Source organism: Acartia tonsa, chromosome 3 (genome assembly GCF_053477335.1).
Source record: "Acartia tonsa isolate MP-2025a chromosome 3, ASM5347733v1, whole genome shotgun sequence".
Taxonomy (NCBI): domain Eukaryota; kingdom Metazoa; phylum Arthropoda; class Copepoda; order Calanoida; family Acartiidae; genus Acartia; species Acartia tonsa.
This window is the reverse complement of record NC_137262.1, coordinates 11657684-11672292: the sequence shown is the minus strand read 5'-3', so window position 1 is coordinate 11672292 and position 14609 is coordinate 11657684. Positions and strand designations below refer to the sequence as shown.

Below are 14609 nucleotides of genomic sequence, written 5' to 3'. Positions count from 1 at the left end.
GATTCAGTAGATCTAGAAAGATTTGGTTAATGGCAAAGAAGATCTAGGAAATGGCAAAGATATCCTAAAAAAGCAAAAAAAAGTCTAAGGAACAGCAAATATGCCCTAGAAAACAGCAAAGAACTTCTAGGGAACAGCAAATATGCTTTAGAAAACAGAAAAGAAGATATACGTAAGGCAAAGAAGATCTAGGAAATTACAATTATCTAGGAAACGGCAAAGAAGCGCCATGTACAGCACTTATCTTTAATTTTTGTAGTAATCTGTTGTATAAGTATGTCTTTAAGAAAAGAAAATAATTTTCTCAAAAAAATTTGTGTTAGTCTAAAAGGTATCTCTTTAACAATTCATCTCAAAGGCCTTCAAAATTGATTTAAAGCATTAAAAGAAAATAATTTTAGAAGTTGTCTTTCTTTTACACATCTTTTAATATATGGCAAATAAATTTCAAAATTTAATTTCCGTTTCTAACTCACCCCCCCGGCCCCCCCCCCCCCATTCATTTTCTTTCTTTCTTTCTTTTCTATCCTTCTCTCTTTTCTCTTTCTATTTCTCCTCTCCTTTGACATCGTGGAATGAATTTTTGCGAAAGGTAAATCAAATTTTGCAATGTGGAAGAGTGTGTTTTTGCAACTTGTATTTATATAAGAATGTTTGTAGAGAAAACATTTTTGTAGGTCTTAGATGAAATATAATTAATATTATTAGATTTTACTCCTACTAATTATATTGGTTACAGTTTCTTTGGTTGGTTAACTCGTGGTAATGAAATTTATGACTTATAATTCAAATCGATAACCAAATGTCGATTAAATGGTAATCTGAGTTTTTAAAGTAAGAATAGCATAGTTTGAATGTTTATATATATGGCTCGGCAGCTGCCTCCGTTTATATTTCCTTGAGATAGACACCCAGCTGCTTTTATAGCTAATTCAGTTATGTAGCGCCGAATTCTTTGTAGCTACTGCGCGGCAGCCGAGATTTTGTACTAAATCTGCAGTCGTCCCCAAAATAGAAACTAATTTCCAGAAAATCTATGCAAATTATTCTTAAAATATCAATTATGTATGAAATTTTTATTATAAAGATAATTATAGAATTGACAATATTAAAATCAAAGTTAAATAGTAGAAGGTGCACTGTAAAAACTGTCGATATTCTGACTAAATACAATTTAAGGGTTTATTTCACCTCTAATTAAATAAATGTGGCCATAGCTTATATAATATAGACACGAAAAAATATCATTTTTTGCCAATATAACGATATTTTAAGCATATAAAGATTCCACAATGAAAATATTATTTGATATAAAAACTATCAGGGATCTAAAGTGATTTGACAATGACCGACAAATTGATGATAACACACAAAATTACCACTTCAGCAGATTAAAATTAAAAGGTTGAAACGTTTGAACGCTGAACTTAACAAACCAACCAATCAAAATTCAGTAAAGGTCCCAAAAGTTGATAAGCCAACGAATAAGAACACGCAATTATAAAACTTTGGGGACTAGTGTAATAAACAGTCCATTGTCCCCTCTCTCTTTCTCAAAAAAATTATGATGGTGAATGATGGTATGTGTTTGATAAAGGTATAAAAGGTAGATAAAGTTGTAGTGCATAGTGTTTAAGAGTGCAATCAAAACAAGAATGACAAAGACCAACGTTGCGAACCTTTTAAGCTCTTGGATCTGAAGGGACGTGGTCAAGTGTCAATTGAGGATATTAGTGAAAATTTGAACACTGTTACTATGTACAGGGGAGTCTTTTTTAATTGGGGGGGGGGGTAAAATTTTTTTAAGGAGGGGGGTAATTTGTAGTTTGGGGGGGGGGTAAAATGGCGCGCAAAGCGCACCTAAATGGTTGGTGGTGACCAAGGCACCCCCAAGGTAGGGGTACATTTTAAATGGGGGGAGATAAAATGAAAAATATTTCGGGAGTGCCCCCAAATTCGTTTGGGGGGGGGGAGGTTATTACCACTTTACCCACTCCCCCCCCCCCCCCCCTTTGTACGTCCTTGACTATGTACCACCCAATCATTAACTGACTTAAAGTAAAACACAAACTAGTCAGTTTTATTTTAAACTTATTTCTCGACTAGGCAACTTTTTTATGATGCTAAACTTGTAATACCCTTTTTAAATCAAAAATGCTTCTAATCAATTATCTGTTATTCCAATTAAAGTAAAAGAATAGATAGGGCAGGGGTTAAATAACTGCCCTATAAATAATAAATATATATAATAATAAATTTTCACGGGGTAGAGACACTATTTCGACTCTCAATTGGGTCTTTAAAAATCAGCCAAGTCGGTACAAAAGAGCAGAAATTAGTTTGATAGCATATGAAAAGGTCCACAGGCAGTTATCTGTTTTATGCATCTATACTTATTTATTTATTCCCTTCCGATTTTATTTTTAGCCATATATCTTTTTTTCTTATTTTCGTCTTAGTGTTAATAACCAACCCAACCTATAAGAAAGACATTTGTACTAGCTACGGTGCTAAGAAATGCATACCAAGGTAGTGCAATACTAACTTTTCATAATTCAGATACTTGCACACCCCCCTGCACACCCCTTTGCACACCCTGCACACCCCACCCTGCACTATCTCAACTTTTTCTCTCTCTTTTTTTTGCTACAGTTATATCTCCCACTCCTTTAAACCTCTAAAGGTTGCTTACTCTCCAATTTGTGCACCCCTACCCTTTAAGTTTCTTTAATATCCTTTCCGGATTACCTTTAACATTCCCGTAGATAGTAAATACCCACTCCCCCCCCCCCCTCCCATTTCATGTTTTGGAAAGGTATTATCAAGTTTTATTTCTACCTTCCTCTTTATTGCCAAAAAAGTGTGCATGATAAAAAACAATGATTCCAAGTATTTATGCACTGGCAAAAAAAAAGTGGTGCAAAAAATACTTTGGTAATTATAATTTTATTTTCATTGTCACTTCTAAAAAAATCTTAATATTTATATTAGCGAAAAATCATTTTTTTAATTTAAATTGTAAGATTTCTAACAGTGAAAGGACATTGAAATTGTACTTTGTTTTTTATTAACAATAAAAGTGTTTATAAACTTTTTACTATGCTTTTTCTTTTTACTTATTATTAAAGATTATAATTTAAGTAACTGGACAAAGTGTCTCAAAAATCAGCCATGTGACGTCATAAAAATGAGTGCTTGTCCATCTCGTTTTTATGGGTTTTCTTTCCCACTTTTCTCATCTCCCTTATTTTATGACGTCACATGGCTGATTTTTGAGACACTTTTTCAATGTCCAGTAACTAATTTTGCTAAAACCAAACTGATTCGTTCTGGATAATTTCATCCTTGCTTCTTTTTACAAATTAACTATCTAACACAAAAGAAAAAAAAACTAAAATATTTTCAATGAGAATTTATTTCAAAGGAAGAAAGAGATAATTACATTATTAGTAAAATTTATAGTAAAATCAAACTTTATAAAATACAAGATATGGATAGATTTAAGTTGATTTATAGTTGATTAATTCTTTTATAACATTATTTATTCTTGTAATAGTTATGAGGTGAGTTTAAAGTTTGTGAATGAATAGTTTTGGAATGTTATGTATCATCATATTTAATAATATTATGACATCATTTTTGATGCAGGACATTTTAGGAATATTTATATTTGTAGGAGAGGGGAGCTAGCCCAGGCTAGATAAACAGACAAGAATATATATTATATATAATATATTTATGTATTCAATGGTGCTCTGGAAAATCAATCAATTAATCAAAACCTAGAGCTCCACAAATTTTGTTTTTGGAGGATTTTTTTTATAAACTTTTAGTTATAATAAATTTTATCAATAGTATCTAGGAATAAGAACAAGGAGCTTTTTAAGGAGAATAATTTTGATGTGATTATTTTAATATTGATTAATAAATGTAACTATGGCGTGTGTTTTAGGGGAGTAGAAACATACCCTCACCCTCTTCACTCATCACATTAAGAAAAAAAAACTTTGTGAGCTTAAAGGGTGATAGCACATTTAGTTTTAACTGTTACATAATAAAAATGCGCCCTCTGGAAAAGTAGGCCAATAGATTGTTTTCTTTTTAATAAAATTTAAGAAATAAAAATTTCACAAATTACAGTCTAATAACTCTACTAACAATAATAGTAATAATTAATAATAATAATAATAATTGCACGCCTGTAAAACAATGCTATGCTAAAACTAATAAAAAGGCATATAATCATAATTTAATCTTTTTCTTACTTCTTTTTTTGTTTTGTTTAATTAAAATACTTATATTTGTTTATATTGGGCGCACATATAAATTCTGAAAGTATCACATAGCTGTAACTGGACTCAATGTTTCAACAGACAAATAAAAATTCCTCTACTTTGCGCACATTTTTTTTTAACCACACAGCCAAAACTAAATATAATTGTATTATTAACAACAATTAAATTATAACAAAAAAGCAAAGCCAATGAAACATAAGTTTCTATTTAGCACCGTAATCATTGAGTATCTACAAACTAGCAAATTACACTTAAGAAAATAATACAACAGCAAAATAAAAAAGGCATGATTTTAGATTTTGACTGATTTGTAACATTTAACTCATTTTTTATTTACTTGTTTTTTACTAGAGAGAGCTAGGCTGGGTTAAAAATATTAATTATCTTTTTTTAGTAACGAATAATCATGCCAATAACATTTATGCACACGCACCTCAATTTAAAAACTACTTTAAAAAAAAAACAAGGAGATATTTGCACAAATATAAAATTTGTAATTGAAATTGTATAACTATCGGGAAACGATAATCTATGTTTGTGATTGAATTCTGGCTTTTGTGGTAGGAAGTAGTAGGCTTGCATACAACACAAGAATATAGGCATTTGGCATTTCAAAGCAATTCATGAAAAAATAACAATTAAATTCTTTATGTAAAGTAGAAATAAGCTAAAAGTTTAGAGCAACGGAGTTTTCTCAAATTAAAAAGTTTCTACATAAGTTACGAGGTAAAGGAAATAAGAATTTTCAATAAATAAAACCGGAGATTTACCAAACTTAATATTACTGAAAACATTTCTTTTCATATTTTTAAAAAAAATTGTGCATAAATGTTTCACTTTTTAGTTAATAAAATTTAAAATTAAAAGCTTAAGAAAACATTTTTTTCCAACAAAAAATTTTAACTCGATATAGAAAAAGCCAATTTTCTAACCTTGTCTGTTGGAACTTTTGCATAAAAAGGAAAAAAATAGTTTATTGATATTTTGTGCCCCAGGCCTAGAAAAAATCTATGTTATAATATGAAAATTTTGTGAAAATGTAGTCAGTTTAAAAAGTTTTTATGTTCTATAAACTAAATTTTATGAGAAAAGCTATTAACTGCTTTTTACATGAAATTAAGTTTTGCTTCAAATTTCTCTACAGTGTTGTATGTATAATTATATACCAACTTTTTAGCTGAAAACATTTTTATAAACAATAGTTGAAAATTAAAATATTTGTGTTTTATCTTAAAATTATGCCTAGCCCCTGATTGTCTTTAATACACTAGAATTATTCATTTATAATTACAACTTAGGACTAGTTGATTTGTTGTACATATAATAAAATATTTATTGATATGGTACATTAGTTTTTGTATGGTTTGTTATCCTAAGCAATAATTATAGATGTGATAACTAGTGTAGACACACAAGCTAGCTAGACTAACATACAGATATATAATTATAGAATATTCTCTCACCAAATATACACAAAATATAATTATAATTTGAAACTGTATAGAGAACAATATTCATTATATGAATATATATCTAACAACTATACCAACTACTTAGTTTTGTAAACTTATCTGTAATTTTTTATGCTTTTTTAAAATATTAAGTGTATTGTATAATTGTATATATATGTAAAATAATGAAATTTTTTTTACAGATAAGCTTAAAAAGTATAATTTAAGAACCCGAGAAAAAATGTGACTTTAGATTATTGAAAGCATTTAGTGTCTCAAACAACATATAAAGTCAAATAACTATGATTAAATTATTCCTAAAGCCTTTTTCTAAACACAGTTATGTAGAAATGAAAATTTAGTAGCAATAGTTATTAATATTCTTTAGTTTATCCTATTTTGCTTAACTTTATATGTTATCTGTGACTAACATATTTAATTAACATTTATTCAAAGTATATAATACAGAATAATAATTCAACAGCTAGAAAATAAACAACATTAATTTGTGTTATTATTTAACAATTGATAAAATCTAATTTTCCGAAATCGTTGTTTCTTGTAATAAAAATCACACGTTTCAAACTTTGAACTTTAAAGTTTTTTTTTGATAAAACTTTATTTTAAACCTAAACAAAAGTAGAATAAAATAATGATAATAATTAGGGTTGTGCCAAGTTGACTCAATGGTGAGTTAATGTGCTTCATCTTTAACTGTGAGTAGTAATTTTATGAAACAAAAAGTAATCCATTTTTAATAAAATATATGAGCAAATAATTAAAAGTAACGGAGAACTTTTCAAATTAAAGTAACTAAAAGTTCTCGCCACAAAATATTTGTGCGTTTAATTGAAATTCATTTTAACTAATGGAAAAAGAATAAAATAATTTATTAGGACAGGGCAAACTTGTTAATAAATTAATTCTCTTTTAACAATTTGACATATAATATAATTTAGCAAGCAATTTTCATCATAAAATAGAAATTTTAGATAAATTCTACATTTTAAAAAATAAACTGAACCAATCCTTTAAAATATAAGTCAAGTCATTGTGCTTAAAATTAAAACAAAATGACTTTTTTTAAAAGATAAAATTAGGTTTGTATGTATGTTTTACTACAGCTATGCATACTCATAGTAATTCAAATATTTAACCAGACTCTATTTAGGCAATCAACAAGTTTTGTTTCAATGATAATTATTTTTGAAACTGAGCACAAATCACGAATCAATTTTTCATATTTTTCAACATAAAAGGGGGAGGTAGGTTGTGTTAAAAATTCGTAAAAGTGTGAGCAAGCTTTCAGTCAAAAGCGATTATTAAATCTAACTGTTCTTAATATTGACAAAACTCATAGTATAATTAAACGCATATTTAATAACAGTTGGACTTAATTATTGCTTTTGACTGGAAACTTACTCACACTTTTACGTATTTATAACACAATCTACCTCCCCCTTTATATTTTTATTTATAGATATTTGTACATTTTAATTAAAATGTGATATTAACTTATAAAAAAAAATGAAATTTTAAATAGGAACATTTAGACTTTTTTTACATATTGAAATTTTAAATTTGTGCTGCGCTCAAAGTAATTATAATAAAAACGGCATATTAAATATTTAATAATTTTTTAACACCAAGCATCTATTTTCTATATTTATTTACATACAAACTTCTATATTAATAATAGAATGCTGAAAAACTGAGTATAAAATTCCTAGTGATGCTGCATAATACAGGGGAAACCATTAGTTTAAATAGTTTATATAATTACATAGTTGGTCTCCAAAATTCTTTGGGGGTTTTAAGGCCTTTTTTATGGCCTTTCTTTAGCACTTTGCATGTTGGTGGAACTTGTTAAGTTTGTACATTACTAGAACTGAAAACATGTAAAAAGTAAGATAAAAGTTCTAAATTCTAATATAATTAAGCAAATTCAAATATACTAAAAAAATCTATGATTCATAAAACTCTTTTAAATTTTCACTTTTTTATAATTATTCCCTTCGGTAAATTTTTCAACACAACTGTTCTTTAAATTAACCTAATTCCAGATCGATTGTTTTCAAGACGTTTGTTGGGGTTTTTAATTTATTTTGAAATGAATCAATTTGCATAAAAATGTGTATCAGTGAGACAATGTAATCTCAGTAGTTTTTTTTAGTTTTGTTTTAATAAATAACTTTGTGGGTTTTGTGGGGGCATGGGCAGTACCGGGCCTAGAACCATTTACACATAGGTCTCGTACCCGGACAAGGCAGATATCTGAACGTCAACGTCCTTGAGAGCGACAGTTGACACGGTGTTGAGCCCGTTGATATCCTGGTGGTGCGTCACAGCGGTTACTATATCCTAAACAGAACAAATCAATTCAGATACTTAAATCACAAGGGCTAATAGGTCAATTTTCAAAAAAATCATTATTTCCAAATATTAAATTCAATTGTTTTTTTAGCTATTCTAGTTGCTACTTTTCCTCACCGACTTCCGACAAAGTTTTAGGATCTAGTGCCGTTCACAGTAAAATGTTGCTGGTAACGATTATCTCCAGAAATAGATGAATTTCCAAGTCTGGTAGTTGCCAAATGGCTGAACGTACATGCAATGCTCACACGCTATTTTAAGCGACATAAGAAGGCCTATAAATAATATGAAATAGCCAAGATCCAATGATGCACAGGGAAAGCATTACTGAAGAAAAAACGCGTGCACTAGATCTAAATTCTATCTTAATTTTAAATTACGATTATCTTTGACAACTGTCTGACTAGAAGTTATGATTTTAAAAAAATACCTTAGTAGATTCCCTAATATGTGTGCGAGGTGAGGTAAACTGGTGGCGGGCAGCATGGTTACTTCCCGCGGCCGCGTACACATGATTGCCTGCGGCTGGCGCCGCCGGTGGCGTATGGTTGGCCGCCAGTTGTGGATGATGTCCCATCTGTGACGGATGATGGCCCGTTTGGGCCAGGGGATGACTAGTTGTGGCGGCGGTCGCCAGAGGATGGCTGCCCGCGGCCAATGGGTGGTGTGCAGGGTTGTGCTGTTTGAGCAACGGAGTACTGCGGTCCAGCTGGGCCGCTCTGTCCGCATGGTGTGCCGCGCCATGCCCCACGTTGGGATTTGTGCGCAGAGGGGTTCCATGGTTACTTGATGGAACATCTGTAGAGTTGTAGGGACTGTTGCGAGGATGGTGGGGAGGACCTCCTCCCCCTCCTCCAACGCCTCCACCGATTGGAGCAGTTCCCAGGTCTGGGTCGCTGGTGGAATTTGTTGGTGGTGGAGATACCTAGAATAATATCATGTTTAGAATCCTAACTACTCAATAAGTAGAGTATGGACATACATCCATCCGACCCATTCCTAAGAATTGTCAAGGACATGCATTTGTGATCTTTTAAAATCTTTGTTTCTAGTTGAATTTAAATCAATATTTAATTTGAAATATTTTTTAACCCACCTGTACATCGACAACATGTTGTTTGCCATTCTCATTCTCCTCCTGATCATCGTCACCGCCCTGCGCCTCTAACTGAACCTAAAACAGTTTTTCTTGCTTGAGACATTAAAAAGGTGACTACAATGCTATGCTAGGTGCGTTTTAGCATTAGTTAGAGAAGATAATGGTTATTTCTCGCATTGTATAATAATCAGATTTCCGCGGATATAAAATGTACAATTATAAGATTAAAACCAGTTTTTTTTATATTAGTAGAAAACTGGATATAATACGATGCCTGACATCATTTTTTCGTATGGATGAGAACCGGTTCTAATCCACCGGATATTAATCGGTTTCGAATGAATACGAGAAAATATTTTACCTCTAATAGGCGCAACTACTCACTATGCGACGTTAGAAGTTCGACACAAAGGTCTTCACAAGATGAACCTAACTTTGTCCTTAAGTCCATGAACCATGAACCTTTAGGGTCTACTTATGTCAACATACGAGAGATAATATAATTTAGTAAATAATCAGGCTTTTTATATGTGTTTGTTCAAACAGGCAGACACAACACACCCAAAAAAGGTTGTCTAAAAATCAAGAAGTTTAATAATTAGCTGACCATATAAAATATTACCTTATCTTCTCCATCCTGGAGGCTGCTGCTTGGAGATCCTGCTACAGACACTTCATCTTCCTAAAATAAGGATAAAATATTAACACGTGACATATTATAGTAAAATAATAGGGGGGGGGAGGGGTTAAATCCCCGAAGACTCTGTGCCGACTTTTGATTGGATCTTTAAAAATCATTTTTGTCGACTGATAAACTTTTAAGTTAATCAAAGCATTCCGTATTCTCATTCAACAAATCTTTTTAAAAATCCTGTGTGACAGACGACCATTCAACTACTTCGCATCATATGTATAAGAAATATTGTGAAAATAATCCGCAGACAAAGACATAAAACTTTCCCTTCCCCGTTATTGTTTATTTTATACTGCTGCAACTAAATAATTGATGGAAAGTGGGATGTCAACTTTAGACAACTATAAAATCACATCATAATCTATTTTTACCTTTTTGGCAATTTTTTCCTGTATTTTTTTTTTATATTTGGTGTCAGTAAAGTATTAAACTTTAATAGTGTAAGTAACAAAAAATCAATTATGTATAACAATATTTTAAAAGTAGTATGATTTTTCTGGCTATGAAACTGCCAGGTACACAAAAATACGTTCGTCGATGAACATTTCTTACATTACCTTATCTATTTCTGAGACTAAAGCTCAAAATTATTTTTTTTTCTTATTTATCATAAATGCTAGAAAATACAACTCTGAATTGTTTGCTTTAAAAAGTAAATAAAGACAAAAGAATAATAGTTGAAAAGATAATAAAACATTAATGCAAAACTAACTTTATATAAAAGTAACAGGGTGTCTGTGTGTCTTTCTGTACCGATATGGTTTTCCTTTACAGTGTAGCTCCGTAATGGGACAAAGTGACTCAAAAGTCAGCCATGTGACGTCATAAAAATGAAGGAGATGAGAGAAGAAGTGGGAAAGTAATCCCCTAAAAAAGAGATGGATAATCCTTCATTTTTATGACGTCACATGGCTGATTTTCGAGTCGCTTTCTCCCACTACGAAAAAAAGATTACCAAAAATTATTTTAAAAATATTTATAAACCAAAATCAAAAATGGGATGGGTCGAAACCAGGAATAAGGTATAACCAACAAGCAAAATAAATCTAAAATAATATTTGGGGGGCAAATGGAGAGGTCGTCAATTTTACGATGTGTTGCCCCCCAACGACAGCTGAAAAACACGTATAGGTTTCGTGATTTTCTTCCGAATTAATTTCGTTATTGGTACAGCCTGACAGTAATATAAAGTTAGTTATAGAGTACTACAAAAAATGAGATAATATTTTTTTCATCTACGCAATTTTGTAGAATTTATATATATAATAATAAATATATTACTCTAAATATAAAACAGACAAAACAAACAAATAATTTACTTCTTTGTTGTGTAATTGTGTAGCAAAAAATGATAATTGATAAAGTTTTACATAAAACAAAATATAAAAAAAACTTGTATAGTAATTACAATGTTATTATTTCTTCTAATCCTGGCATAGTAGAGAGATTACTCATGAGACACAATGTCTGATTCCACCAATAGGAGAATCCTTAAGGAACATTCAAGATATCTCATTGGTTGAAATTGTGTACACATTTTATTACGAACACGTACTTGTTTTGTCAGAAATTTTTGAAATTTGAAAGCTTCAAACAGAGATGGATTCTTTAAAAAAATTAAACTCGCTACTCGCTGGTGAGGCAAAATTAATTTTGTAAAAAATTCTCCAAAATTGCATAAAAATCATAGAAGGGTTATTAACATAAGATTTTGTTTAATTTTTGTGGATTTTTAATGTGGTTTTAGAGGATTTTTTACAAAAATAATTTTGCATCTGCAGCGAGTAGCGAGCCTAATTTTAGTAAAGAATCCACCTCAGCTTGAGTCGAAAGTAAACAATTCTTTCGTCTGCTAGAAATGTTCCTTTTTAGACTTGACGAAAAATCGGGTCAGACGGGTAATCTAGTTATAGTATGTCTATTCCTCGCATTTTCATATTTTTGTTATTCTAAGTAAATTTATTTGTCAAATAACTGAAATAATATTATTGCAAGATTATATGTTATTAACATCATGCGTATTGTGTAAATTATAAAGTTATTAAATGTGAATCTAATAGTATTTAGCATTGACTCTTCCCTCCATTTATCCCCTAGAGGATAGGGGCTTAGCTCTAGAACAATGAAATAATACAGGACTCGAACATTTCTTAGCCCGTAAATTCGGCTAAGCCTTACGGTATGATATACATTAGCCTGTCCCGGATTTGAAAAATTTTGTTAAATTTTTACCCCAGCCATAATATAGTTGATTTATGCAAAATATTGACCCATGCAAAATATTTTTTCTGTAATGCAAAAATTGCGATGGTACAAGCACTGCAAAGTTTTTAAAATTTGCAAAAAAGACCTGTTTTTAAAGCTCTTGTACCATCTCAATTTTAAAGATTTTTACAAAATTTCAATTCTAGTGTGTCTATATAAACCTGAAATTTACCAAAAAAAATGGGGGCAGTCTTAATTCTAACATATAATGGAAGAAGGTGTAGCAAGTAATTTTCCAAAGTAAAAATTGCCAGATTTCATACATAAATAATGGGGTTGGGCTGGAATCGATAGATACAGATATCCGGCTGATTCATAATTTTGGATATCAATTATTTAGGGTTATATTGACACACTAGAATTGAAATTTCGTAAAAATCTTTAAAATTGAGATGGTACAAACTTTTTAAAATCTGCAAAAAGACCGTTTTTAAAGCTTTTGTTTCATCTCAATTTTAAAGATTTTTATGAAATTTAGAGAGAGAGAGAGAGAGATAGAAAGACAGAGAGACAGAGACAGAGAGAGAGAGAGAGAGAGAGAGAGAGAGAGAGAGAGAGAGAGAAACATAAATTGGAAAGATTTTGAGGGTTGTAAATTTAGAATGGGTACAAGAGGGTAAAAAAAGTAGTAGAAAATATACTCACACCCTTCCTCAACCGAACTTTATATTAAAAAAATGTCCCAAACATTCGGACAATTGGGCGTTCAAATAGGACCTAGTGGTAGTTAGAATCGGTTGAGAACAAAATCTTAAAATGGTCATATCTGGCAAGAAGGAACGGCTAGGATTTTGTTCTCAACTGATTCTAACTACTACTAGGTCCTACTTGAACGCTCAATTGTCCGAATGTTTGGGACATTTTTTTTATATAAAGTTTTGTTGAGGAGGGGTGTGTACTATGTAGGGTGATAACTGTAGAGTAATATAGAAAAATAGGGCATTGGAATGGGGAGAGAAAAAGAGGCAGGGACACAGTAAGAGGCTGCTTAGAATTCAAGCCTTGATTCTCAGTAAATTTGATTTATTCTTCAATACCAGCTCTAGTACAGGCTCACAGGCAAGCTTACATCCGAGTAAGTTTTTTAGACTGATCACAACCATGTTTTCACTTCTCAACATCCAACTTTATGTATTTGAACAACTATTAAGTTTAACTTTATAACCTTGTGACATTTCCCTCCAACATCTTTTGAGAGGAAAGTCAAAAATTAAAATTTTGCAAAGACTGCACTGAAATAGAATTAAACCAAAAAAAAATTTTACAGTTTATTTAAGGGAGACGCGATAGTAATTTGGAACAACACAAGGCCTATTCTTTTTGTTCTAATATCTGTAAGTAACCATAAATGGAAGTATATGAACTTTATAAGAAAGTTCTAACTTTATTTTGTCAGAAGCTATGCCTGACTGGGATCCAAGGCCACTTTGAATCTTTTTGAAGCTTTAATTATAATTTGAAACAATTCCACACAAGGAAAGATCTTAGTTAACTCTAAAAAACTTTTCTATACCAAAAGATATTTGTTCAACCTTTACAATTGTACAATCTTTATACGCACTAGCACACATACACACACACACACACACACACACGCCCACACACACATACACACACACACACGCCCACACACACACTCACACACACACAAAACAAACATGGAAATGACAATAGAAATTAGATTAAATTTCATATTAAAAATGGGGTATAGTCCTTTCCACGACATCCCTCCATAAGGAGCGATTCTTCGTATTTTTAAAATATTAAAGCATTTTAAAAATATTAAAGCATTATTAGGCCTGATAAAACAGGACCAGAAATGACAAACTGACGGACAGGCGGATATAATTATAGAATCAAATTATAAAGTAGTTCCGCTTCAAAAATAAATGAAAATATTCATTGTTGAAAATATTTGATGTGCCCATCTCTTTATCTGTCAATTATCATGGTAATGTTATTTGGCACTTTTCAACAGTTTAAATTGTTAATTCAACTTTTCTTTCACATTTCACATTCATGACAAAATAAGGAAACTTATTGTTCACTTTTCCTTCGATCTTTTTTTTTTGTTTGGCAACTCTGTTCTTTACCTATGTAGTTTCACAGAAGACAGCTTTCTTTACTTCTAGTTTATATTTGGCAACTCTGTTTATTACCTGTGTAGTTTCACAGAAGACAGCTTTCTTTACTTCTAGTTTATATTTGGCAACTGTGTTTCTTACCTGTGTAGTTTCACAGAAGACAGCTTTCTTTACTTCTAGTTTATATTTGGCAACTGTGTTTCTTACCTGTGTAGTTTCACAGAAGACAGCTTTCTTTACTTCTAGTTTATGTTTGGCAACTCGTCCCTTGTAAGACATTCGGAAGGGCCATCCTAAACAAAAAATAAGCTTTATAAGAATAAAGTAGTAAGGTTTTTTTGTCTGAAG

At 31.0% G+C, this 14609-nt stretch overlaps 1 protein-coding gene across 1 annotated transcript in view; it reads right to left on the bottom strand.

Annotated features, from left to right (window-relative positions):
• Window positions 1-3397: 3397 nt before the first annotated feature.
• Window positions 3398-14609, bottom strand: part of LOC145313315 (uncharacterized) — a 75535-nt gene continuing 64323 nt past the window's right edge. The window contains exons 11-15 of the mRNA XM_080152661.1: window positions 14469-14554; window positions 9841-9900; window positions 9216-9293; window positions 8550-9044; window positions 3398-8107 (exon numbers count right to left, since the gene is read on the bottom strand). Of these exons, the coding sequence (XP_080008787.1) occupies window positions 7985-8107; window positions 8550-9044; window positions 9216-9293; window positions 9841-9900; window positions 14469-14554 (842 nt within the window). The 3' untranslated portion in view covers window positions 3398-7984. The remainder of the gene's footprint in view (window positions 8108-8549; window positions 9045-9215; window positions 9294-9840; window positions 9901-14468; window positions 14555-14609) is intronic.